The sequence below is a fragment of the Camarhynchus parvulus genome, chromosome Z (genome assembly GCF_901933205.1).
Source record: "Camarhynchus parvulus chromosome Z, STF_HiC, whole genome shotgun sequence".
In the NCBI taxonomy this organism is placed as follows: Eukaryota; Metazoa; Chordata; class Aves; order Passeriformes; family Thraupidae; genus Camarhynchus; species Camarhynchus parvulus.
Genome location: NC_044601.1, coordinates 35,712,368 through 35,739,555, shown reverse-complemented (window position 1 = coordinate 35,739,555; position 27,188 = coordinate 35,712,368). Strand labels below are relative to the sequence as shown.

The window sequence follows — 27,188 nt, the reverse complement described above, 5'->3', positions numbered from 1 at the left end:
GAAGAGGGGATAAAATGAAAGAAAATGGCCTCTGAAACATGAAACACTACAGTCATAAATTCTTAATAATAATCTTTTGTGATCTCAGCCTGGACTTTTGAAACAGCTTAAACCTCTCCTTGGGATTTTATCCTAACACTACCAGCAGGATTATGCTTGGAAGAGAAGAAGGATAGGGTGGATTATTGCCTGTAAGGGACAAAAAACTGATATACCCCATTTCAAAATGAAGCCGTGAGACTTCTAGGAGATCCTGGAAGCCCTCTTCCATCAGTTTCCTAATATGAAAAGATTTTTTAATGCAACTGATTAGTTTAGGAAAGCTTGTTTCCTTTCATATATTGCTTATATATACACATGCTCAGTTTCATGGTAGTAAATATTTTTTTTCAAAACTGAAATCAAATGCCATGAAACAGCTGAGCTTTTCCTTTTTTTTCACAGAGAGGTAGTCAGGAATCTGCTGAGGAAAACCTGTATCTTCTCATATCTGAGAATTTGCCATAACTGTTAGGTATAATCCCTCAGCTAATGAAATGGACGGGTTTTTCCTTGTATATTTGTTCAGAATCCCTTCTGTCCAAGCTGGTATTGTGTCTCCACTATGTTCTTCAGAAGAGGGGCTCTTTCTGGCACATGTGAGAAATATGCTGCCCACACTGGTCCTGTTTACTGCATTGCCTATATTCATGCCTGACTGAGGCATGAGTGAAATGCCTGATGGCTTAGGCAGGGCCAGTTCTGAGCAGTCCAGTAGAAGAGCTTTGGACATCTAGGGGGACATTTAGGCTAAAATGACAGAGGTTTTGGAAACAGCTCAGGTCATGTAACTGCTGTGTTTTGATCTCACATATCTTATTCTAATCTTTTTTAGTTCTGCACGTTGGGTCTCCTAAGCCTTTGGAAGAAAAAAGATCAAATTAAATGAGACACAAGTCCAAGATGAGTTTCAGCATTTGGTGTTCTGAGGAAAAGCTAGTAGCACCATACTTGGCTAAATCATTTTTCTACCTCAGCTGAAGCTACAAAAGTAGAAAACCCTTACATCAATATAGCACTATGAGGCAATCTTTTGCTCCTGAGAGCCAATCTACTCAAGTAAAGCAAAGACTATTTCAGATAATTTCTAGTTGAGAAGCTTTATTTCCATTTTCTTGAAAATATATTGCTCTTGAACCAAATAAATTATAGAAGAAGAGATCAATATCATCATCATAATAATAAAAGTAATTTGTGATATTCATAACTTTTATGTAAAGAATAATTATTTTCTTTAATATAATAGTCTCTGACTTGATGGCTCCTTTCTTGAATTTTGTTGTGAACAGGTGTTGGATGAATAAATGCTTCGTACAGAAGGTGCCCAAAACTATGAGCTTCCAGCTAAGCTGTTCCATAGACAGTCTTCAAAAAATTCACCCTGTATCAATTTTCACATAGGATTGTTAGCTCTGTGTTGTACATATGCTGGATTTGATTTTTTTAGTTGTTTTGCCCCCCAAAATCTGGAGGGCTTAGATTGCAAAAGCAATATTGGGAAAATCCTGTTTTTCCGCATCTGATTAGAGGAATGAAACATGAGTTTAAAGAGAACTGACGATCTTGTCCAGAACAGATTTGCTGGGAAAAAATGGATGGAGTAAACCATATTTCTGAGACATGTGATTTAGAAATGAGCCAAAGCCATATACCTGCTGTAAGTTTGCAATGTTTTGGCCATTTTGCATGCATTTTGATTGTGTTTAGCAAACAGGCTCTGTTTCCTGGTGGATAGAAGGCTGGTGTGCTGTGCAGAGCTTCAACTATAACCAAGCTACACCACTGACTGGTTATGTGCCCTAAAACATAACTATTCCCTGCCTTATTTTCCTTATCAGTGAAATAATGTGGTAACAATTCTCATTTGTAAATGCTTTGAGACCTATAACTACAAATCACTATCTGAATTATAGGTGTGTTACTGTTTGGTAGCATGATTTTTTTTTGTTGTTTTTTTGAGCACCTGAAACAGTTATTAATGAAGTACTTTTTATTGAAACAGACTGGAGCATGTTTAATAGGTTGGTATGGGCAGATCAGAGTCTGCATTGAGTAGCCAGGATTTCGTTTTCAGCTCTGGTCTTCATCAGCCATGGTGTTGGCACTCTTTGTCTCCTGTGCAGGTATGTGACCAGGGAGAGAATAACATCAGGGAGCAGATCTGTCATAAACAACCTGAGCAAAAATATATGTATATCTGTTTATTTCAGCAGGATGTGCGCTCAGGCTTGCTTCAGTGCACAGCCTCCCCAGCAGTTCTGCCAGCCCAAGGAGGGAGGTGAGTAGACTAGAGGGCAGGGCAAGACTCATGTCAGGTAGTGGTTGCCTGCTCGCTTACTTGTTAAATTGCAGTTCATGGATCACCCTGTGAGCTTGCTTTGAGGAATTTTCAGGAAAAGACTGGTTTTCTGGCTCTCCAAGATTTCCATTCAGTGAAGTGAAACCTTAAGAATCAAAGCAAAGCTCTCCTTGAGAATCCTTCAATAAACAAATGACTGGGTACCGAGAGACATTCATGGACCAAATAGGCTCTCTTGTTGAGGGACTGTGCTGAGCAGCATCCTCATGAGTCCAGTTGTTACTTTTCACACTGTATATCAGTTGGGATAAAAAGTCTCTGTATTCTTTCAGGTCAGGGGATCCCCAAGAGCTGTAAAAAAGCCTTTGTATTTCTAGCTCACCCGTCCTTGTTAATCTGACAGACTTTGGGCTGTTGTGTCATATATGAATTCCAAAGGCAGGTGCCCAGCGCTTTTGGTACTATTTCAGTTTGCAAACGTGTACACGTGTAGCTCTAGTGAGGGCTGAAGAGCCCTATGCAGAGCTCTTTTTTGGTGGGGCAGATGATACAATCCATGGGACCATTCCACAGCCCACAGAGTCCCACTACTCTTGCTTTTGACTCAACTGATCCTCATCTTTGAAGCTGCTCAATGTAGGCAAAGACACTACCCCAAGATTTGGCCTTCAGTGTTGCACTGCCTATTAATAACTTGCATACAATATGAGGATTTTATGGGCTGATTTCAGCTCAAATTTTTTTTTCAATAGACTACCCATGCCCCGCTTTAAAAGATTATCTAAATCATGAAACGCTGCTTAAATATTCTGACAATAGGACTTAATCTAGGTAAATCAAGTCAAATAGAGATAGCATTTTTTCCCACCTGGCTTCTGCTCTCAACTTTCTAATTATAATAACCTTAAGCACCTTATGAAGTTTCATTCACATCACTTGGACATTAAAAAAACTATTAGTTAGTGTAGGATTAGAGTAACATCAAAGCCCTTAAAGATTTTCAGCATTATGCAAAATCTCTCATTTTCCTTTTGACTTAGAGTACCATGAAGATGATAGGTTGCATTCAATAATTACACCAGCACTGCTCTTTCCTGTCCATGGGTAAGGCTGAGTCAGCATTTCTATTATAATCCCACCATTTCAAAAGATTTTATTACTCCTCCATAAAAATTTGTTCTGGGATAGAATTTGGTATTAAACTTTCATCCTGGGATAAAGAGAAGAAAAACTATTTAAACACTTGGCGTCTGCTTCCTGCTTTTAGAGATAGTATGAGCATTTTAAAGCAGTCAGTCAGTGCCTGAAAAGTCTCTACCAGTTTTGCAATTCAAAACCAGCTCTATTTCCTACAGCGAATGTTGGCAGGTTGCTATTAGTCTGCTTGGTGGATTTGTTCATTCTCCTTCCTGAAGCAGAGAAGGGACAAAGGGTCACAAATACAAAGCACTCAAATCTGAAGAGTAAACTTCACCAGTGACCTCTGACATCAGGGCTACTGCACTGAACACTCTGACACAGAACAGTGGTGAGATTGCAAAAAGGAATATGTGCAAGGAGCGAGAAGGGAATAAAAACAAGCCTCTGGGAAAGGTTCAATGCTTTTAAAGCAGCTACATAGATCTTGTGCACTGTGTTCACTAAAAAGAAAATGGTTACAAGAAGAGGACAAAATGCTAAGGGGGTTTTTCACTTGTGAGTAATGCTCTGGTAGCTCACATTAGTAACATGTATCCTAAAAGTTGGATGAATTTTCTGGGGTGAATTGTGTGGGATTGGTTGAGGATATCATACTGATTCATTAGAAAATAATTGTGTTGTCAGAAGAGTAAGTTATGAAATCTAAGTAGGGTATCCTTTGGCAGCATTTTATAAACTCTTCCTGTAAAGGGCTAACTCTTCAAATGGCTACCAGCAGCTATAGACAGCAGGTTGTCAACAGAGAATGGCCCTGCAAATGCAAGGCTTAAACATAAAGAGCTGTGAGATAAGTGCAGCACAGCTGTCTTCTCTGGAGGCTCACCAACAGAGCATGTCTTTGGGTACTGTAATTTGATTTTCCCTTCTTACTGCAGGCACTGTGCTGTCTTTGCTCTAATTATAGAATCAGAAAATCACAGAATCATAGATGCATAGATTGACTGGATTTATCTCTAAGGATCATCTGTTCCAACCCCTTTCTCACAGGCAAGATATCTTCCACTTACTCAAAGCCCCATTTAACCTAACCTTGAACACTTTCTGTGATGGCCTATCCATCACCACTCTGGGCAATGTGTTTCAGTACCTCATGACCCTCACTAAAAAAAAAAAAAAATCATGATCATGTACAATCTAAATCTGCCTTCTCTCAGTGTGACACTGTTGCCCCTTGTCCTGTCACTACAGACCATGGTAGGATGCCTCCTTCCATCTCTTTAGTATTTTAAGCCCCCTTAAAATACTAAAAAGCTGTAACATGTTCTTTCTGGAGTGTTCTCCAGGCTGAACAGCCCCAACTCTCTCAGCCTGTTTTCATAGGAGAGGTGCTCCATTCCTGTGACCATCTTTGTGGCCTCCTCTAGACCTATTCTAACACATTTTCCTCTGCTGGGGCCCCAGAGCTGGATGCAGTGTTCCAGGTAGGCTTGCACTAGAATGAGGAGTGGCAGAATCCCCTCCCTTGCCCTGCTGACCATGCTGCTTTTGGTGCAGCTGACTTTCTGGATTACAAATGCACATTGCTGAATCATGTCCATTTTTCCATCCTCCAGTATCCCCAAATTCTTCTTGGGAGGGCCTCTCTCAAGAACAACATCCCCCAGCCTGTACTGATACAGAGGTTGCCCTGACACACAGGGCCATTCTCAGAATGATAGGATTCTCATCTGAAGGGGCATTCAAGTCAGACCCATAAATCCAAAGGCCATTCAAAAACTATCTATATTTTGACATATATTGTAATGGATATGAGTACTTCTCATCAGCCTTGAAACTTCAGAACTCCATAACCAGTCCTGCATGTAGGCTGTTAAGTCAGTTTGACCCAAACTCAGTTGTCTTCATGCAAGAAGAGAGTGGCTGCTGTTTTTAATCATATAGTAATGTCTTGTCTGAGTATAGGGAAACTCACACAATGCTCTGACTTGAGTCCAGACTCACCTCTAAAGTAACTTCTGTGGAGCAGTGACTGCAGATCATGTGTGGTTAACATGCACATGGGTTGGCTGACACCAGCAGTCATGCCTGGAAGAGGCTCCATGTGTAACCTAGAATGGTGAGAGATGAGTTCCAAGCAATAAGAGCTGTAATCAACATTAGGCCATCAGCCAAATCTCCTCAAAACTCTTCATTTTTAGACATTACCTCTTAGTCTTAAACTTCCCTTCCCGAAGTCACCTTACCCCTCCAAACTTTTCAGGTGAGAATCCAGTTACATGAATAGCGATTCTCTTGACATGTAGTATATTTTATCACAGCTCCAGCACCTTTCCTGGACCAGTGCTGCATGCTTTTATTTTTCAGATCTGTTTCTTAGAAGAAATTATCTGTGTATTTCAGTTCCAGCTGAAGCACTGGGCTACTGTGCTGCATAGTGGATCATGTTATCTGTGTAGAGCAACTGTTCACTTTGTACCCAGCACAGGTACCATGGCTCTTTCCTGACCCCTGGCTCTAGCCCATCTTTCCACTCCCCCTCCGCTGTTTCTGTACTGTTTACACAGTGAGCTCTATGTGCCTGGGATTATCTTTCACATTGCTTGAGTATAGGATCAAAGTCTGAGGTAGCCTGTCGGCTTCTCTAGAGTGCAAAACAGCTCGGCTGAAATTAATTTACACTAAACACAGAACATTGGAGGTGAACTTGGTATTGTATGGTGGATTTATTTTACTGCTGACCATTTCAGGCACCTCAGAACTGGCCAACACATCTGTTTCCTCTCTAATGAATGCGGCTAGAAGCCCAAAGAGGCATAGCTGCACAGATGTGAAGTTGTTGTGCAATAGGAAGCACCAAACCTTTGGATGTCACGCTGAAGCCTGCTGGGTGATGCTGCATTGGTCTGCAGGACCATCTCCCATTTGCCTGACCTGTGACAATTGTTCAAAATCAAAATCTGTCTGGAGTACCTGTGTTATGCTTATTTGCTCCTTGATTAGAGACCTACAGAGAGGAGATCCTTGGTTAAGGAAAGACATTGAGCAGAAAGGATTCCTGAGTGAAGAACTGTATTTAAGCTATCTCAGTTTGAGCTAAACTGCTAAGAAGTCTGTTAAGTTACGGACACAGTCATTCTTCACAGCTGTCAGCCCTTATCCATACACTAGGAGGATCATTAATATGACTAAAATGGAGCATCTGTCACTCTTGCGCTAGCATGGAGCATACTTACCATAAATCCTGTTTAAAGGGAGCTGGGTGGTGAATGTTTAGTGTCTGCCTCAGAGAATGGTAAAGTTTTACTACATTTAGCTTTTGTCACTGTTGCAAGCTTTTCCAAAATGTTCTGTATCATGCATTCGTAAGAGAAAGTGACATGCATTTTCTTGCTTCTCAGTGTCAGGATGAAGCAAAGGAGTGGCAAAATAATGAAAGCTAGGAAGACAAGAAAGTATCTACCACATTTTAATTGCAAATCTATTAAAATCAAGTTGGCATAACTCGAAATCTCTTGCTGTTACACTCAAAAGCAATGTGAAAATCTGGATAGAAAAAAAAACAAATCAAAAGACATGAAGTGTGTATTCAAGAAGGTATTTTATAAACATTTGAGTTAAGTTTAAACTGTTTAGTTGAATAATGCACTGCTCTGAAACTGCATATTGGAAGAAAATTGTCTGAAGGGTACCTAAGCATCCTCTCTACCCATAATGACTTTATAAAACCCAGCTGATTTTATCAGGTTTTGGTTGATGACTTTTCCATTCCTACTGTAATGTTTCTCTAGTCATTTTTATAATGTCATGTCTTATTTCCGAGTGTCACAGATATTGTAGTGGTTTGGGGTTTTTTGTTTTGTTTTGTTTTTTCCTCCTTTTAATTTCTCTTGTGGCCTTCAAGGTAGAGAAAAAAATAATATTTTTGTTTTGGAATTGTCAGAACCACTTTTATCCTGGAGTCTGCTCCAGCTTCTGCTAAGATTGTTACTTGACACTTAGATTTAAATTTTCTTGCTTTCACACTCTTTATTTTTGCTCATTAACTCTAGATCATATTTATTTCCTCAATATGTATTCTTTTTTGTGTGGTAGTTTACAAAACTCTTAAGTAGATTACCCCTGCATTATCCTGGTGGATTTTTATCAAAACACTTTATTACTATTCAAATAAATGAAGATTACATGGCCCAAAGTCCTGAATCTAGCACTTTGGAAACTGAGCCTGAAATAATTAATCTAAACACTGTAGGTGGAATTATAAAGCTCAAAGGAAAGTGGCTTAATTCTGGAAACATATTTTCAGAACTCCTCTTGGCTTTGAACTGGAATAGACGTGTTCTGTAAAAAATAAGTTCCCTTTTGTCATTTTAAAGAGATGATTTTAGGGTGTTCTATCCTGATAGGGACTTATTCCAGAGCATTCTTAAGTGACCACATAACCCATGCAGGAACAATGAGGAACTGGGATGGAAGTCACTTCCTGGCATATTTTCTTCCCAGCTCTCTATGGTTTTTCCTCATTCTGATTTACTTTATGAGAGGAATAGTAAGAAGGATCTAAGCTATGTGAGAAGCAAACAAAGGCTTATTCCAGGGCCATGGCTTTGATTTTTAAAATATGCCGACTCTGATTCCCAGTTTTGTACCTCCCAGTCTGAGCCATAACTTACAATGAATGAGAGACTGGAAAATGTTTCTCTTAGCTCAGTTCAAGCTCTAATTTCAGACAAAATTATATAAATCCCCAAACTGTTTAATGATGGAGTCGGACTAGAGCTTCAGTAAGCACCAGGCATAGGCAGGGGTTGGGGGAATTGAAACTTTTTAGCTGACATTTTCAAAGAAATCTACTTTTTTACTAAAGCCCAAGATTAAGTTGTGGCGCTATCTGGTGACTGTTTTCTTAAGCACAGCTTTATTGTAATTGTGCTATGATCCTTCAAATTCACAGTTGGCGTTACTCTTAAAATTGTTTAAGAATAAAAATAAACCAAAGAACATGGACTTAGCAGCTTTTCTCTGGTGTTTGGCAAACTCTGCTCTTAAGTTTGGGGGCATACCTGCTGACACCTTGATTTCTGAATTAGTGCCCCAAGATCATAATTTTTTTCATGATTGTATTAATTCTTCAGGCTTTCTAAGCATTTTTACATGTTCAAATTCACACAATAAATTTTGTTTGGCCTTGGGATACAAAATACAAAAGCGGATTTAAAAGGTGATAGATAAAGAAGAAAAAAATAACACTTCAACTTTTTTGTTTTGGTTTAAGAAGAGCAGATTTGCTACATATTTTAAAACTCCAAGCCCTTCTATTGTTCTCTTCTTGCCTCACTGGCAATTCAAATCTTCTTTGCTTTGAAGCAATATGAAGTAACAGAGTGGTAATGAACAGTCTTATAAAAAGGGACTAAAAGGTAAAGTGATACAGGAAAGAGTTTTTAGCATTCTCAAAACAACCTGTCTTGCAGCACATTACTCTAATCATTTGGTGGCAATAAAGCAGTCACCTTAAAAGGAAGTGATTTGATTTATGACAGCTGACTGAAATGTTTTCATATTGTTGGAAGAAATGTTACATTTCCTAATGAATCATTAGGAAAGGGACAAGAGACATTTTTGACTAATGACAAATGTGGAAGAGGAAAATGGCTAAATTTTGAAAGTACAGGTCTTTAAGGGATAAATATTGGGTCTTAGAGGGAAAAGGTGCTAAAGAAAAAACCTTCTTGTCTCTCATGATGACAGAGAGCTGTGAGAGTGCACCAAGCTACTCTGTGAAACAGAGATATCAATCCACCTCTAGACAAGCCAGATCAGGTACCAGAAATAGTGTCAGAGCTTGATGTTATTCTACCAATGCTGATATAGTGTCTCAAGTTAGCTAATGTGGGTTGACCAAGTTAATGTGGGTTAACCAGAGAGCTCTTGTAGTTGTCTCACAGAAGCTGTTTATCAAAACATGTATGGTAACAAGTTAACAGGTGACTTCTCACCTGGCAGCTAGGATCTGTAGCTCCTACCAGTTTGGGCTTCACTAGAGGGATGTGGTGGCATTGTGCATGTCCTATATTCCTTAGTCTGAATTGGGCTGTGTCGTGTAAAAAATTAAAATCTCTACTATTCATTAAACCATCTAAATTTATTATATTACAGTCAGTCTATACAGAAGCCTAAAATATTGAGGAAATGCTTTTGCAGAGCATAACTGTGTAACTAAACTCTTTTCCCAGGCATCTACATCTCAGAGAACCATGATTGATTAGGGTTAAATACTTCAGGGTGCTACATTCTCCATTTATCAACTGAAGGGACAGATGCACAGTCTTGAAAGCAACAATTGACATTTCACATATGAAACTTCAAACAATGACAGCTAATTAATTATAGCTCATTTAAGCTACGGAGTAAAACTGACTTCAGCTTTTACATCATGCTTTCCTACAAAACAGATTTATTTTCCCCCAAATGTGCAATGAGTGTGGGCTCTTCAGCTGGATGAGTCTTCAGATTGGGTCCTCAACATCTTTATCCGTTTTTCCAGCCTCTCCATCCATTCATTTCTGAGCCTAGGGACAGAAATATGGATCAGCTTGTCCTCATAATTTTACATGGAATGGATTTTATACTCTTCATCTTTTCTACTGATGATATTCTTTGGTGTTCTTTCCCAGTTGTCATGCAAATTTTCCTGCCACTTTAGAGCTCTTTGCTGGATGGTACTTCAGGACAAGCTCTTAAATCCCAGTGAGAGATCACCTGTGCTTTGTGGTTCATCTCCATCTCCAGTGTGCCCTCTCTCGAGTACTAGAGTGATTTGTCGCCAGTACTGGAGATTGCCTGCTGCCACCTGCTGGGTCACATCACCCAGCATTTCCCCAGCCTCCCTTCCTGGGTCACATCACCCAGCACTTCCCCATCCTCCCTCCTCCTCTGTCCTGCTTAGCTTGGAGACACTGTACATCTAGAAGTTTCTGTTAGGCACATCTTGGAGCCTCTGTTAGACATATAACAGGTAGCTTTCAGTAATATGTGGGCCTTTATTTTCTTTTTGATAATATCTAGGTATCACAGAAAGACTTAAAGAGAAAAGAGAGGAATTTCCCAGTTGAGGAGTTGCAACATTGAGATGAAGTTAGTCACAAATGGATAAAACATGCTGGAGACCTATTCTAGCGTTCCTTCATCCAGGGTCAGTAATGTAAGGCTGTCCTTGCTCTAATTTTTCATGTATCAATGCAAAGAGAGCTATGAGGAAGGCTTTGGGAAATTGCTTTCTCACTAGATGACCTCAAGACAAAATATAATAAATACCAAAAGTATATATCTTTGCATATGCCTTCAACTAACGGAGAGTTGATGTGAAGTAAAACTCTGCTGATCTTGCTGCAGACTGCTCTTTCTTGCAGTGACTGATCAAAGGGAATGTGGCTGAATAAGGTAGATATGCCTATGAATGGTGTTTGCCTCAGTCAGTATGCTTGGATCATCTGCTTTATGGTGGATTTACCATATACAAATTAAACAATCTTAAACAAGTCAAACTATTTGCTTGTGAAAGGAAGGCTACAGCGTAAGAATATGGGCCAGGTACACATCTGTGCTAGCTTTACTCTGAACCAAAGCCTTCACGTTCAAGACAAGTCTGCACTGTTAAATATTGTCCCGGTAATTTCAGAAAGTTCTATGCTTTGGACTCATTATGGAATCAGAGTGAATTATTCTCCTATTCTATGATGCCATAGCTTAAACACATTAGCATTACATCCTAACTTGGGAAGCTTTATTATTTTCTATAAACCCAAATTACTTAGATTTCATTGCACGACTTAAGTATTGGTATTACTTTTTAAAGAAAAATAATTACAATGCAAACTCAGGTAAGCTTTCTGGATGCAGATTACCCACTTTGTCAGAGCGCTTCTTCGCTGACGTTCCTTTTCGTTTTGCAGGTACTGAGTTTGTTGTTCGATGGTCTTTTCCCAGAAGTTCCTCAGGTCACTGGTTTCACAGCCCCGCACCTCATGACGCATATATTGGCTATTCATTTTCTCTAAAGGAAAAATTTGAAACAACTGTATGACAACTTACTGCTTCCTCATCCATTTTCATGGCTAAAGCAGATTCTTGATGTTTTGGATTTTCAGCATTAGGGTCACACAGTCCTTTTTTTAGTAGGATCAGGATAACTGTGGACATGAGTCATTATTTAAGCTTTTCTTTCCTAGCTCTGACGCTTAAGGATATGCTGTCTACAGTGATCTGAATTCTTACTTGTGTACCTAAAATATCTCTCACCTTCATCTAACTGTGACGTTTATGTTCAAAATCAGGACAGTGCTCTTGTATTCTGTAATTTAGAAATTAGGATACTTTTTACTCACAAACAAAAAATTTGCCATATAAAATGGAATTTTTTGGCCCCATTATTTTCATGTCTCTAAAATTTTAAATTAACTATTATTCTGATGATTCACTTTTAATCATTCTGGCACTTAGCTTTATTTGGAAATGTAGAAAATTTATATATATACAAGTACGTACATAATTTCATAAGATGATGACTTTGCAAAACCCACCTTGTTTACTAATTATTTTCCCCTCTTCTTCAAATAGGTTCAAATTTATTGAATATATTCTTGTATCTGTGATGATTCTGTACTTTCAGCTTTAGTTAATGTCATCTTAAAATAAATTCTGGAGTGAATCTTATCCTAGGGAAAGAATATTTGCCTCAGGATGACTCTTTGTGGGCTAACAGTAAATTCCCTGTATGCCACATTGCAGCCAGAAAATTGTATCTTTACTTTCAAAACTTCATTAAATATGAAATTAGTATATCCATGCTGTCTTTCAAATTGCTATGTGTTTTTGCATGAACATGCCATTATAATATTTTCCAGATAATTTAATTTTTTAACAAGTATTTAGGGCCCTCTCATGCATTGTTTGGATTCATGGATATTATTTGCAATTTATTTTAATCAGAGCCATAGAGAGATAGTAAACAAGCCCCTCAAGACCAGCTTGGAAAAGCTGGAAGAAACTGCTGCCATTCCCCTGCCAGGCATCATAAGAAAACACAAAACTGGGAACTGATTATCTTTACATAATTGGCTGTTCTGTGAAAATTTGACAGACACATTATAAAGACTCTGTGAGCAGAGGATAAAATCAGCCCTTTTGAAGAGGTCTCCCCTTTTTGCTAGGATTTTCCTGTAACTCCCCTGTGGTTCCCTGTAAAGCCTTCACACATCAGCTCATGGCCTCCAAATAATAGAAGCACGATGCTTGAGCCCAAGTCTTGCAGAAAAGAATTACTGAGCATATTTTCTGGTCCTGAACAAATTATAGCTGGATGTATAATTGTTGACATTAGTCTGTAATGTGAATTGCAAGTATTGCTGTGCTAGGGGCTAACCAATTTCAGGTCAAAAATTTCACTTAAGACATGTGCATGTTTTCATAAAATTTATGTGTTCTATAAATATACACATATATATCAATGCCAACCCAAATATTTCTTCCCTGGTGGCAGTTACTACCCTTTTAAACTTTTTGTGTACTAGGAGTAATCTTCAAAGGTATGAGAAAGATATGGTAAAAGCCATCTAAGTAAAACTAATGGACTTTCCACTCTAGAAGTTAATCTCTAAGAATAACTCTTTCTGAAGTGCAGGAAGAAAAATTCCCCTACATACCTGGGGCTCCAACATAAACTGCCAGGAAAAAATGTCCTCAGGTTTCCTTATCAGAAGAGATAGCAAATCATAATAACTTCATCCTTCTGAATTATTATGAATTCCTGTCTAATATACTGTGGATGCATCTTTTTTTTATATATATATGAGAGTAAATATCACTCCTGAATAAGGCAAAATTATGGAACTCATTTTTACAAGGTGTAATTGAGCACAAGCATTTACTTTCAGAATATACATATAATTTACTGGTTTTTAATGTTATGCCTCCTGATATGATTGAATATGTTCTTGGTACTGGGTTTAGTGCATTCTGTAAATGTATCTTTCTAACACCTGCCCCCACAGCAGAAAAAATCACAAGGAAAAAATTTAAAGCCACTAAAAGAGATATTCAGAAGTAGTTTCCATTGTTATTTGCTTTACATCTGGTGCTGGCAGTATTTAGAAGAATGTTAGAACTCTGTTGAGACTACAAAGTGTTTGTAATGCTATCCATTACAGATTTGGGAGCCTTTTTTTTCTTCGTTTCTTTTTTTGTTTTTCTTTTTTTTTTTAGGTGTGTGAGGTGGAGCAGGGACAGGAATTAGTACTTTTCTGTGATCTATAGTATTTGTGTGTGTTTGATCAAGCACACCATTGTCCAAGTCATTCTTTCCTAACCTTTTATACTGTCTTAACATATGGCTATCTTGGTGCCAAATTTTCTCCTCCTCATTTCTTAATATTTGTTTTCATTTCCCTTATGGCTGGACAACTCCCAAATATGTACAAGTAGGATCAAAGTTACTGAACACATCAGAATTTCTGCATCATTACTAATACTTATATGTTGTTGATAAACACAGTATGTAAATATGGAAGCATTTGCTTCTCTGAACTGTAGAATGACCTTATCCTAAATTACCTTATATTTTGAATTATCTGTTTGAGCCTGTTCATGGTGATTGTAGGAACTGCCCAATACCTCCACTGAAATAACTCATATGGTTTCTTTTGCCTTTGTGTGTCATGTGCATAGATGTTTGAATTCACCTCTGTCCTCCCATCCATTTTATAAACCATAAACTTCCAGTGCATGTGAGCAGCCAGGGATATCAAACCTAGTCTGTCACTATTTCTCCAGCTCTCATATTTTTCTCTCATACTTCAGCTATTTTCAGAGGAGTGTAACAGGACTTAAGCCTGTATCATGTCTTTGCAGCAGCGGTTATCACCTGGAAACAGTTTATTTTCATGCCTTGAAGCCTCATTCAGAGTAGTTAGGATAAGGGGCCTCATTTAACAGGGAAAGAGAAGAATGGAAAAGATTTCAGGGAAGCAGCCTCCAAAGCAGCCTGAACAAAAAACCTCTGTATGATGCAACAGGTGAGCAGAAACATGCTATTAAAGCACACAGACAGTTCTGATGCACTTTTATAGACCTTGCAGTTAGTTCTGACTTTAACTGCCCTGCCACAGCTAGGACTAAATAAGCTTTTTTAAGCCTCTAGTGACAATCCTTCAAGAGAACAATAATGAGAGGCTCTTTCTGGTAATCTTCTCTGACAGGCATGATTGCAATGGACAAATGTAGGCACTCTCAAATGAAAGGAAAAACATGATAACCTCTAGGAAGGCTTTATCCAACACATGATAACGATGACTGCTTATTTTTAGATTTAATAATTTTAGAGCAAGTTGGTATTATCTAGCCTCAATTTGCTAAAGGAGGTCTTACAAAGTTAGGGAAGCTGTGACACTAGTACTGTGAGCTGGAACTCAGAAATTATATTGGTAGAACAAAAGAGGGATGTAAAATCAATTTGATATGACACCTCGACTTCTATGTAAAAGAAAAATCAATAGTTTGAGGCTAAAATTCACTGTTTCTGTGAGAAAATACTACCACCACCAGAAACAATTTTTCATGTAGAGAATTGGAAGTCAAAAGTTTCTTAGGCAAAAGAAAGAATGTAAAGAAAAGTGTGGAATTTCTTCCTCTAGTAGAACACATTGTTATGTGAAATGTAGTTTTAAAATTTATAAAACTTTTAATGAGTCAGGAGAGCTATTTTTCCTCCTTCTTGTGTTTCTTACAAAGCACAGTCAGTCAGAGTTTTCAGGGTCTTATGCATTTCCCTAGAAATAATACAATATTTTATTGTTCTGACTTTACTTGGACCATGCTTTGTGACTATGGTTATTATATATTCATTAAATTATAAAAATTGAATTATATATTTAGGAGAGAATACCATCTATGCCAGTAGTACTGTTTGATGTAAAACCCATCAGAAATCTGTTTTGATTTTGGAAAAGAAGACTAGTGATCATCTTCATGATTCCCCTCTTTTTCCTTGGGTCTAGGATATGTCATTTATATTCTGCTTCTGCAACTGGCAGTAATTCATATCTCAAAGGGCTGACTGATGCCTCCTTTGAGATCCTGCCTAGGGAAGCATGCTGGTTTCAAGTCTAACTTGGGCCTCCAGACTCTGGTTAAAACTCTTCAGAGGCAGAAGAGAGCACTTTAGTTTAATGCCCTGTACCCTTTGGTTTGTATGGCATGTTGTGTGTGTGTGGTTTCTCTCATGAGTGCCACCCGTGAGCAGCTTGTGGGAGAGTTTCTCACAGCTTGCTCTCACAGCTTCCTCTTCCTTTCTGCCTTGTTTATGAGCAGTTTTGGGAGGAATTGATCTGGAGCACCAGCCTGAGGATGGGGAAGACTGCTGTGGTCTTCTGGTGCGCACAAGTCCCTAACTGTCCCAGTGTCAGCAAAGATGTGTGACTCTCCATGTGTACTGTACAATCTCATTTTCATTTGCAGTTCAGCATTACTACCAATCTGTGCTTTTTCCTTTGCAAACAGTATTGTCTGGAGTTTGCCATGAAATGAGGGCATTTTAGGTAAGTTATTTATTCTGCCACCAGTGTTTCATAATTTGGCAGAGTTTGGAATACATGCTCTTACCAGAGTGCGTTCAGTCAGGGAGTTATTCTCTGGGTATAAATTTCAATCAATTTAATTGGATTTCTCCACATATTGGGAATTTCCTGTGTATGAAAATGACTACCATACTGACAGATGACTTAGCAATACTAGTAGGAGTTACAGGTGGGCACCTAGCAAATTACTTCTGGCAGATACATTAAACAGTTTTAATATTTGAAAATGTTTTCACTCAAGTACTATGTAGCAATCTCTATTCAACCATTATCCTTTCTCCTAATTCCCACAATCCTTTATTGCTTTTCTGTGAGAAGTGATGGATCTGAGCCTATTTTTTCTAATAAGGAGAATAGTTATTCTTCAAATGCTTTGCAATTGTAGAAAATTTGGACAAACATATTAAGACAAGGCTTGTAGTAGCTACATGGATTTTGCATCTCATACTGCTATGGTGTCAACATCAATGCCTTTGAATACCATGCACTATGTTTTATTCTGTTCTTCTCATCTGATGGGCTTCTGTTCTTTTCTTCTGCTTTCACTTTTCTCTGGATATCAGACACCTGAACAATGGAATTATCAAACTGGATGGAACTGATTCTGTGCCTTGATTTTCTGTACTAGAGGGTTCAGCAGTCCTCTGGCTGAAGACTAAAATTCTTAAAACTTTTTGAACGAAACATTTGAGGAATCAATACTTTCATTTTCCTCCAGGTAACCCATTCATTTGTTACTATCCTAGTTCTGCTCCCATGCCTGTTTTTTATATTTTGCTACTTGCTGCCTTCCATTCTGCACTGTCTCGTCTCCCTCAGCCTGCAGTCAAGGGATTCTGTGAAAGGTCTCTTTGATTTTCCCTTCTCTGGCATCATGTCTATTGAGTTTCTCATCACATCCTCTTCACCTCCCATGCCAGCCCTCCTGCATAACCTGACTGATTTGGACCTGTGCTTTCAAACACCTTTCTGGCTGGTTTCCTCACCTCTGTTGTTCCATATGGAAAAATCTCTTTCCACTTCTTGCTGCAGCTGCATTTGATAGAGTGATAGAGTAAGTCGAGTTGGAAGGGTCATCAAGTCCAACTCCCAACCCCGCGCAGCACCAGCCCCAAGAGTCACACCATGTGCCTGAGAGGACTGTCTGAATTCTTTTTGAACTCTGTCAGGCTGGTGCTGTGACCACTTCCCTGGGGATCCTGTTCCAGTCCCCAGGCACCCTCTGCATGAAGAACCTTTTCCTGATATCCAATTTAAACTTCCCCTGGCACAGGTTCATACCATTCTCTTGTGTCCTGTCACTGGTCACAAGAGTGAAGAGAGAGTCTGTCCCTCCTTCTCCCTTCATGAGGAAGTTGTAACTGCAATGGATTCTGTCCTCAGTCTCCTCCAGACTGAACAAATGAGGTGACCTCAGCTGCTTCTCCTAAGGCTTCTCCTTCAGACCCTTCACCATCCTTGTTGCCCTCCTTTGGATGCTCTTTAATAGTTTAATGTCTTTTTCACATTGTGATGCCTGAAACTGCCCTCATGCAGGTATTACTAAATGATCCCTGGATGACCTTTTCTTCACCCCTCTGCTACCCAGGTTTTTCTGCTCCCTGCATTTGGCTCTCTGTGGCAGCTGCCTGCATTCCCATACATCCTGCCACCAGCACACACAAACAGGGCTGTGGTGGCAGTTGCATAGAGGCGAGCAATAAGCAAACAGGTATTCAAATGTTATATGCAACAAATAAATGTCCAAGTGCCTTTCCTGAGCTTTCTATATATTCATTTGACTTTTATTGACTTCTAATTTTCAGTATCTAAGGCATATTTAAGGAGGTTGTGGTTTGCTCAGGAGATCAACTGCTGTTTCTAATCATTAGACTTTCCCCACTCCTGGATATATTTGAAGCCTGCTCCTATGAACTACTGAATTCATAATATCAAGCATATAGAATAAATTAATATTTATTGGTCAAGGATCTTGAATGCACTTTGCTTTGTTGTTTGATTTTAGAGTACAGGCAGACTCGGTGTAGGATCAAAGAAGATAAATTTTGCCCAGGGCTCATGTCCTTTATTAGATCATCCAGTTCAGAGAAAACATGCAAGAGAAATCTTTCCTGATTCATGTGAAGGTGCCTACCATTGAATTAAAATGCCTCAAGGCAGCAGATCACAGTTAAAAACCTGAGAGAGAGAGAGAGAGAGAGAGAGAGAGAGAGAGAGTGTGTGTGTGTGTGTGTGTGTGTGTGTGTGTGTGTGTGTGTGTGTGTGTGTGTGTGTGCGTGTATGTGTGCATGTAACCTTGGCTAGCATTAGTCCATCAGTTGAGAATGTACAGCCATATCTCTTGGTGTTTTATTCAGGATTGTGACATGGAAATTATCTGTAAACATTTTTTCTGTATCGATGCTACTCAGCTTCCTTAGGATTCTGCTAAACTGGGCACTCTTCCCTGGCATTTCCCTCACACTCTCATCTTTCCTAGAATATACTTTTTTGAGAATTAAAGTTACAGAACAAATACATTTCTTGTTGACATTATTAGGGAAAACTCACTACAAAAACAAATACTTTCTTACCTTTGGAGCAGGACTCTTGCAAATAAATTCTCTGTGTGACACAAACGAGGAATATTACCACTGCAGCTGTGGCTTCTCCAGTGTCACAGGGCAGTAATGAAATGCATCCCTCGGTACTTTTTATTTGAAGTGTGGGTAACATAAATCCTTCATCATATCAAGGCTATTTTGAACAGAACCAACAGTGAGATAAGATCATTTAATGAACTTTGCAGCCCCCTGCCTGAGATGACCGTGAAACACAGGCCCCCTTGAGACCATGCATCCCTCCCACACTGGCAGATACCTCAAAGAGCATGACTTGGCAAGTGATGAGAATTTTCTTTAAAATGCCTGCTAATGTTATCCATTTTAATAATCTTCCTATGAAGCTTGAAAAATTCCACACTAGTGTCTTAGCTGTAATGGAGGCTGAAATGGTGTGACAAATCACACTCAGTTCTGCATTACAGGGTGACTTACAGAAGTATGCACTACCTTGGTGGTGTTTAATCTAAGGATGTGTGCTTGATTATGACCTATCACAAAATCTGTTCTCTTCAAGGCAATTGTCATAGGAATTGTCTGTATGTTTAGCATTAGCTCATGAAATGCATTAAAGCAGCACTACTTTTACAATTTAGAGTTGCTATAAGTCTATTAAAGATGAATGCTTATATCTTTACATTTCATTTTCTGAGGAAAACATTTTGTAGTTTGGCTGATGACATATGCATGCACTTATTTCAGTTTTCATTAAATCCATCTACATTGCTAATGTACCATATGTGATGCTGGCTTAAGTAGTTCTTATACAAGTGCTGATTATTTTAACCTTACCTCTCTTTGTTGTAATTTTTCAGACCTCAAGTAGCAAAAGCAGCAGCCACTAGATGGATGCTTCCTGTAGTTCATATTTACTTATTTACTTTTTCTGCAGTTTCCTTTACAGCACAACAAAAAAAAAGCCTGTGCAAAACCTAGGAGCTACAGCCTTTCTCTGTAAAGGAAAATGTCAGTTATTTCCAAAACCTGATCAATAAATTTAACTCCTAAGAAACAGTACCTATTAGCTTTCTCCAGTGTGTCTAATTCCACCTCACATCATATGAGAACACAGAAATCAACTTGTCCCTCCACACATGTGATAACAATGGTAATGTGGTCTCAGAGCTTTAGGACCATTACACATAAGTGGCATTGAAAAAAGAAAACAACAACATATAATAGATAAAACTGATTATTTTTGGAAAAATAGCTCAAACTCTGGCTGCCTTTAGAAATCACAAACAAATACAATCTGCTGGGTGAATATTAAAATAATATGGTGTTATAAAAAGAAGCCGAAGCCCAGGCTTGATGGGGAAGTGGTGCTAACCACCATGGTGCTGCAGACCAACAGAACTGCTTCCTTGCCATTTGACTCAGAGCTTGAGTAACACTTCCTGTTTGCTAAACACATCTTGTTAAATTTGCAGTGAATTTGAGGGTTTGTTTAGTTTCTAATGTTATAATGTAGTGAATACCTTCCATAAACACTTGCAAAGATCGAATTTCAGGGGGGAACTGCAGTGTCCAGGCTTCATCAGACCAGAACATGTGTTTCTGGTCAGATATTCTCTGATAGAAGCATGGGCATTTGTGCAGTTTAGATGCCCTGTGTAAAGGATGGCCAAAATGTGATATAACATTGCACATGCTCTGGTCATCTGCAGTAGATTAGATATGTTATTATACTTGCTGATTGTATTTACAATGAACATTTAATCTGTGTATTCACAGTGATTTCTAGTGAAAGACAAATGGTGCATCCAGTAATCCTGGACGGAACTTGTACTCTGCTGGGCTACCCATATGTGAAAACACTTCAGGTGACAGGTGATTTGAAAAACATGGCTCACTCTCAAAAGCAGGGCAGCCTTTATATACAGCCCAAAAACTATTCAGCTGTTTGTGCACCTCAGCCCTTGTTTACTTCATAAGCATATCTCACAGCTGCTTACCAGAAACTTCTTGGATAACAGCTCTCATCTCTAGTATGCAAAAGTTCTTGTAAGCACCTGCTTAATGTCCTTAGCAGAGACCACAGAAGAATCTGCAAAATAATGGATGGAATGTAGACCTTTGGCATGCTTGAAGTGTTACATATCTGCAGGAATCAAATCCTGTCTTAGTGTTCTGACTGTGTGCTGTTGTTCATGTGTGAGAGAGTTGGAAATAAAAGTAGCAGTCAGCTCTTACTCTTGCACAAGTAATCCTGGTACACTTAGTCTGTATTTTGTCACCCTGGACCCTTCACCATATGGGTATTCTTAGACCTGATGCTAAAGGAGAGGAGGTGAAAGGAAAAGGCATTTCACAGAATCTTGCCAATTAAGTAAACATCTCATGCTTCTTTTTTCTTTGATGCTAGAGGATATAAAATCAGGAGAGGTACGTTTTTTAAGCAGATACTGTACTGTGTCGTTGGGGTAACTTCCTTTGGTATTCACTGTGCACCTGGTATTCACATCCTCCTTGTTCTGGATTGATGCAATAGCAGCTGGAAAGTTGCGAAGAGGGGTTTCTGTCACTGTTGGACAATGTCCTCATAAGTCCAGGTGGAGCACAGGTCACAGAAACTCTAGCAGCCCTCTTCAAACTTCACAAATTCTAGAATGGAGTCGATTACTTAGATGGAAATTAGGAGTCTGATCAGTTTATGCGTCTTTCTGTATTGGCTGGACCCTGTATGGATTCCAGACATCCGTTAAAGGCTCTTTATCACTCTCCTTCACAAAAGGGCAGGGGAGACAAAATATGATGAAGGTTCATGAGCTGAGATAAAGGCTGGGGAGAGATCATTCACCAAATATCATCACAGGTAAAACAAACTTGAAAAGGGGATGTTAATTGAATTTATTACCCACAAAATCAGAGCAGAATAATGAGAAGTAAAGTAAATCTAAAAAATACCTTTCCCCTACTCCTCGCTTCTTCATGAACTCTACTTCCTCCCCTCCAGCAGCATGGGGAGATGGGGAATGGGGTTACAGTCAATTAATCACACGTTTGTGTCCCTGTTCAGGGAGAGTAGTCCTTCCCCTGCCTCAGAGTGATGTCCATACCACAGGAGAGAGTTCTCCACAAACTTCTCCAATGTGAGTTCCTTCCATCGGAAACTGTCCTCCACAAACTGCTCCAGCCTGGATCACACGGTGCAGTCTTGCAAGGACAGGCCACAGGGTCACAGGTCCTACCAGAAAACCTGCTCCAGTCTGAGATGCTCTCTCCACAGGCCTCCAGCAAGGGCCTCCTAAGGGTTCACAGCCTCCTCTCAGGCATCCACCTGCCCTGATGTGGGTCTCCTCCACGGGCTGTGGGTGGATCTCAGCATCCCCATGGACCTCCACGGGCTGCAGGGGCACAGCTGCTTCACCATGGGCTGCACCAGGGGCTGCAGGGGAATCTCAACTCTGATGTTTGGAGCAGCTCCTCCCTCTCTTTCTGCACTGACCTTGGTGTCTACAGGGCTGTTCTCTTCTCTGGCCACACTTACATCTGCGCAACAACTTCTTTTTCCATTAAATATGTTATTCCAGAGAAGTTACCACCATTTCTAATTGACCCAGCCTTGGCCAGTGGCACATTTGTATTTGAAGTTGCCAGGGACTGGGTCTACTGGATACAGAATTTCTCATAGAATATCCTTGTGTCCCTCGCTGATACTAAAACCTGGCCACACAAACCCAACACAGTACCTTCCCAAGAAAGCTGATTGTTAACTGATTTTCATGCTTCTGTAAATACTTGCAGTGTAAGTATATTAAAACCTTCCTTGGAAAACCACCACTGGTCCTTTATCAGGTCTAGTACTCCACAGTGAAAAAGCAGGCAGGATGATCATTGATGGACTGCCCTGCAGCCAATACCGTGCTGGAGGCATGATGTTTCCATGTCCCCCTCTTGCACATGTATTGGTTTAAACCAATGTTGTGTTGGCATCTCTGAGAGTACATCTGGGGAAAACACACCTGCTTAAAAGGTTTTAGCTCTGCCTGCTGGGTAGGACACAGTGTTGGACTAAAAATTGTCATGACTGGATAACTGAAAAGGTCACCTAATTTCTCTGAGGCTTACAAACTCATTTTTCCTCTCTTGGGTCAAGCCTTGGATTGGGTGGTTGAGACTTGTTTAAATAACATCAAAAAAGTCAGCATTAAGTAGGAGCTGGAATTTCACTTCACATGGAATAAAATAATATCTTTCATCTAAACAGGATTTTTCCTCTGAGTGCCTTCTCAATGGTGCATACATCACATCATCCATGCCTATGACACACAACTGTTTTCTTTATAAATACCTCTTACAGGATAATCTCAAGGTCAGTAAAGTGGCAGAATGAAGAGCTTATATGTTTTATTAGCTGAATGAAACTTCTTATTGGCACCAGTTACATGACCCCTGAAACATTTACAGAAGCTGCTTAGTGTTTATTGTAATCATGATATTGCCTTTGTGCAATCAGAAAAATTAGGTAGGTAAGATCCACTAGTAGCTTTTTGTAATGCTCTTATCAGTTGTCTACCTGAATCTTTTCCATGCTTCTATTTTTTCCAGGACTGTAAAATTTTCAATCAGTTTAAATTGCATCAAGCTGAAATTTAGATACTGGAGCTGCTAGATGCACAGATGCTCCCTATGAAAGTGTAATTAGCCTGACTGTGCACTGCAGGGGAGAAGTTTACTGCAAGAAAGGAAAAAGCTGCTAGCATCACCTGCCCTGTCCTAGCATTTCTATGTGTTTGATACTACCTTCCAGTCCAAATGAAATTCTGTGGTGACCTGTCCAGAAAGGCTTCTATGATGTGTTGAATTTGCCTGTGATTTTGACGTGGATGATTTTCCATCTTACTACCACAGGTGAGTTAGGAAAAAAATTGTTCTAGACACCCTCAGGCATCAGTTTAATGAGTGCAGGAAAGAGATTTTTGATCCTCTGTTAAAATCAGCCAATGTAGATCCTGCTCCAGTGTACGTATTGCTTGAGCTGGGGTTGGGGCATAAAAATTGTGGAGAGAAGCAGTATCTCAGTGGAGTAAACAGCATCTTAAGGGTTTTTAAATATAGCATTATTGTTCATATACAGCCTAATTTTAGGTGCTTCAGTTAGAAATAGTTGAATCGGCTGAACTGGAGTTGTTGGAGACAGCAAACTTACTGATAACAAATTAATGAAGGTTCAGAGGGATTTTGCTGTTGATGTTAATCTCCATGTGATGATGTCAGATACTTTGATGATAGGGAAGTAGAAATTTAGGGCAGTGTATTGATTGCATGACTTTTTATCATCTTTTAATATCCCATAGAACTTAAATATTTGAGCACTCTGTACCTCTTATAGAGGCAATACTACTTCGCCGTTTTCTCTATGGAAGGTCAAACCATCTTTGGATGAGTTTGAGCTATTTTACTTGGGAAGAAGGTAAGGCAAGGTAAGAGGAAGGCTTTTAAATCTGATTTTCATGGTCATGGATTAATCTGTGGTTGTAGTTCCTTTGTGAATACCTCAAGGATTGCTTTGCTATACCCTTGCTGTGCACCAACTGGATCCCAGTTTTAACTCAAACTCTACTTAGAACCAAGCACAGATGTACTTTGCTTCTACCAGTGTATCAGAGATCTGTGACTCAGGGCTTTACCATGTCAGTTAAACAAGATGATAAGCAGGCTGTCTTTTGCTGCTTCTTGTCCTCTCTTAAGACTGTATCCTCATTAAAAAAACAGACCAGACTTTGGCTGGCCTGAGAATTTGAGCATGAATGTGGGATCTGAGGGCCCATTCTGCCTTTTGTGTGCTTCCTGGAAAGAAGTCTGGTTTAGCTCTTGCACTCAATCCAGAAATGCAATGTAATTCGGATATGAAAGTCTATCACCAACATGTTTCTTGAAAACACAGGCCTAAAACGTCCATTATCCGCCAGAAGTTGCCAGTATAAAAGGCTCTTGCTAATACAGTCCTCATCGAGCAAGATTGCTGGCAAGATTACAAAGGCACCAGGTATGTGTTAAGTAAAACCTAAATCATGGCAGATTAAGATCATTTAACTACAGGAGAGCAAGGAGTGGCCTGGGCCAATACACTGTAGCAGACTCTGGCAACCCCAGCACTGCAGAAGTTCTGCTTTAGTCAACCAGCTTGGAGACACAGATCTGTCATCAAACAGACAACTTTAAGGAGGGATGAATGCCAATAGAAATGGCGGGGTGTTTTTGTTTATTTTCCCTTGCATTAATGTATATAGCAAATGCAAACTAGATGAGTTGATAAATAGTTTTAAGTGTGACTGCTATGACCATTTAGGCCACTTCCTAAGTATGGATTTAAATGCCTAATATTTTGTATCAGAAGTTGAATGTTTTGTTCATAGTTGTTGAGAGAGGACCACAATAACTTTAAATAAAATAAAAAAGGAAATAATACATTGCATCAGCTACAAACATTTTTCTGAACATGAACAGAATAAATTCTTTCCTTGTCTGTAGTATACACAAGTACTGATGATAAAATTTTAAAATGTTTACTGTGTCAAACATATCAATCAAATTCATGTAAGGAACTATTATATCCCTAGTGTTTACTACAAAAACCTTCACAGAATGTATTTTACAAAGTCTTTAACTTGAAGACAAAATTTCTTCAGTACAAGTTTGACCTATGCTAAAGTTGTTATACAGCTGATTTACCAAGAAATAACCTCTCTTCCCAGGAACTAAGTACAAGATTGAATATTAGAAAATTCTTCAGAGCCATGTCGGTTTAGTTGTATTCTCAAAGCACATCCCCATACTTATCTCTGCTCTCTGGACTATCATCTTGTCTTCCTTCCTTATGCACACAGAGGTGTTAGTGGAGAGGTATGGTGGTGGTCACTAAATGTCCTGCTCCTGGCCTCTGCTTGTATCCCTCTTGTGTCAACTGCTACTCTGCAGCTGAGCACCTTGTTGTCTGCATAGTATAGGTTAATGGATCTCAATGGATGAAGCACACAGTTCAGATATGGGGAAAGCCACCAGGAGGTGGCTCAAGAATAGCTTTGACAGAAGAGACCAGTCTGCCTTTTATTATTCTAACTACAAGTCTGGATGGATCCCATCCTGATGGGACTGGCATGACTGGCAGATGGGTAACAATGGATGAAGAGACAGCTGAGGTACTCAACAACATTTTTGCCTCAGTTTTCAATAACCTCCTCTCTTCCTACACCTCTGCCATGAGTGGACTTCAAGACAGGGACTGCAGGAGCAAAGTCCGTCCCAAAGTAAGTAAGGCTCTGGTTCATGGCCTCCTGAGGAACCTGAACTTACATTAGTTTTTGGGACCTCACATGATATATCCCAGAAAACCCCTGAGGAAATTGGCTGATGTAGCCGCCAAGACATTCTCCATGATGTTTGAAAAGTCATGGCAGTCTGGTGGAGTTCCAGATAACTGGAAGAAGGGAGACAATGCACCTGGTCTTCAAAATTGATAGAAAGGAAGATCCTGGAATCTACTGACCTGTCAGCATTGCCTCTGTGTCTGGGAAGATCGTGGAACAAATCCTCCTAGAAGTTGTGCTTAGGCACATGGAGAATGGGGAGGTGATTCAAGACAACCAGCATGACTCACTAAGGGCAAGTCCTTCCTGACTGACCCAGTGGCCTCTGGTGATGGGGTGACAACACCAGTGGACAAGGAAGGGTCATGGCTACCTTAATGCCTTTTTAGTAGGACCTGTTGTTGAAGAACAAGGGATAATGGTTTCAAACTGAAACACAGTATATTCAAACTAAATACAGGAAGAATATTTTTATGATGAGGCTAGTGAAACACTGGAATAGATTGCCCAAGTACATGGTAGATGACCTATCCCTGAAAACTTTCAAGGTCATGCTGGACAGGGCTCTGAGGAGCCTGATCTAGTAAAAGGTATCAGTGCTTGTGGCAGGGGCATAGGATTAGATGGCTTTGAACATCTCTTCCAACACAAAGTATTCCAAGATTCTATGACTCCATCTAACAGCAGAGGATAAGGACAATCTTCTTCTAGGTTTGCAGAAGAATGAACAACTTCATTTTATGAACCAGGAAAATTAGAATCTTCTAAGTATTTAAAGGTTATTTACTGTCTCAAAGAAGACCTATAAGCAGCAGGAGGAAATATATTTTTTGCTTTCCACCTGTGTTTAGAAAATTTTTGTCTTGAAGGGGAGATTATTCTTGTCAGCATTTGTGTCATCGTCATTTCTGATCAGGACAACACAATACCCATGGGGCTTCACCACTCAGCAAATATGTCTGCTGTACCACTTTATGATCAAAGCAAGAATGTTTTTCTTTCTTTTTCTCTCTCTCTCTAGTCCTTCCTATAGGCTAACTGCTCAAAGTTTCTAGCCATTATGTTGTACATGTACACAAAAATTTACCATATCAATAATTTCTGGGAAAATACCTATTTCAATGGGATGAGGGAACCTGACCCTATTGGACTGTATTATGTATCAGTT

The 27,188-nt window shown here is 39.5% G+C and overlaps 1 protein-coding gene across 1 annotated transcript; it reads right to left on the bottom strand.

Annotated features, from left to right (window-relative positions):
• Nucleotides 1–9,968: 9,968 nt before the first annotated feature.
• Nucleotides 9,969–18,704, bottom strand: LOC115915813 (protein FAM240B-like). The gene is made up of 3 exons (XM_030969505.1): nt 18,681–18,704; nt 11,387–11,531; nt 9,969–10,047 (listed from the first exon to the last, which is right to left on the bottom strand). The coding sequence occupies exons 2-3, from the start codon at nt 11,524–11,526 to the stop codon at nt 9,969–9,971; spliced, it is 219 nt and encodes a 72-aa protein (XP_030825365.1). The 5' UTR covers nt 11,527–11,531; nt 18,681–18,704.
• Between the last annotated feature and the right edge of the window lie 8,484 nt (nt 18,705–27,188).

Bases quoted from the DNA above. Each gene is read 5' to 3' on its own strand.
- LOC115915813 (XM_030969505.1), bottom strand. From the start codon at position 11,526: ATGAATAGCCAATATATGCGTCATGAGGTGCGGGGCTGTGAAACCAGT. The intron at 10,048-11,386 runs GTGGGTAATCTG...TTCTGTCCCTAG, and splicing joins CGAAGAAGCGCTCTGACAAA to GCTCAGAAATGAATGGATGG.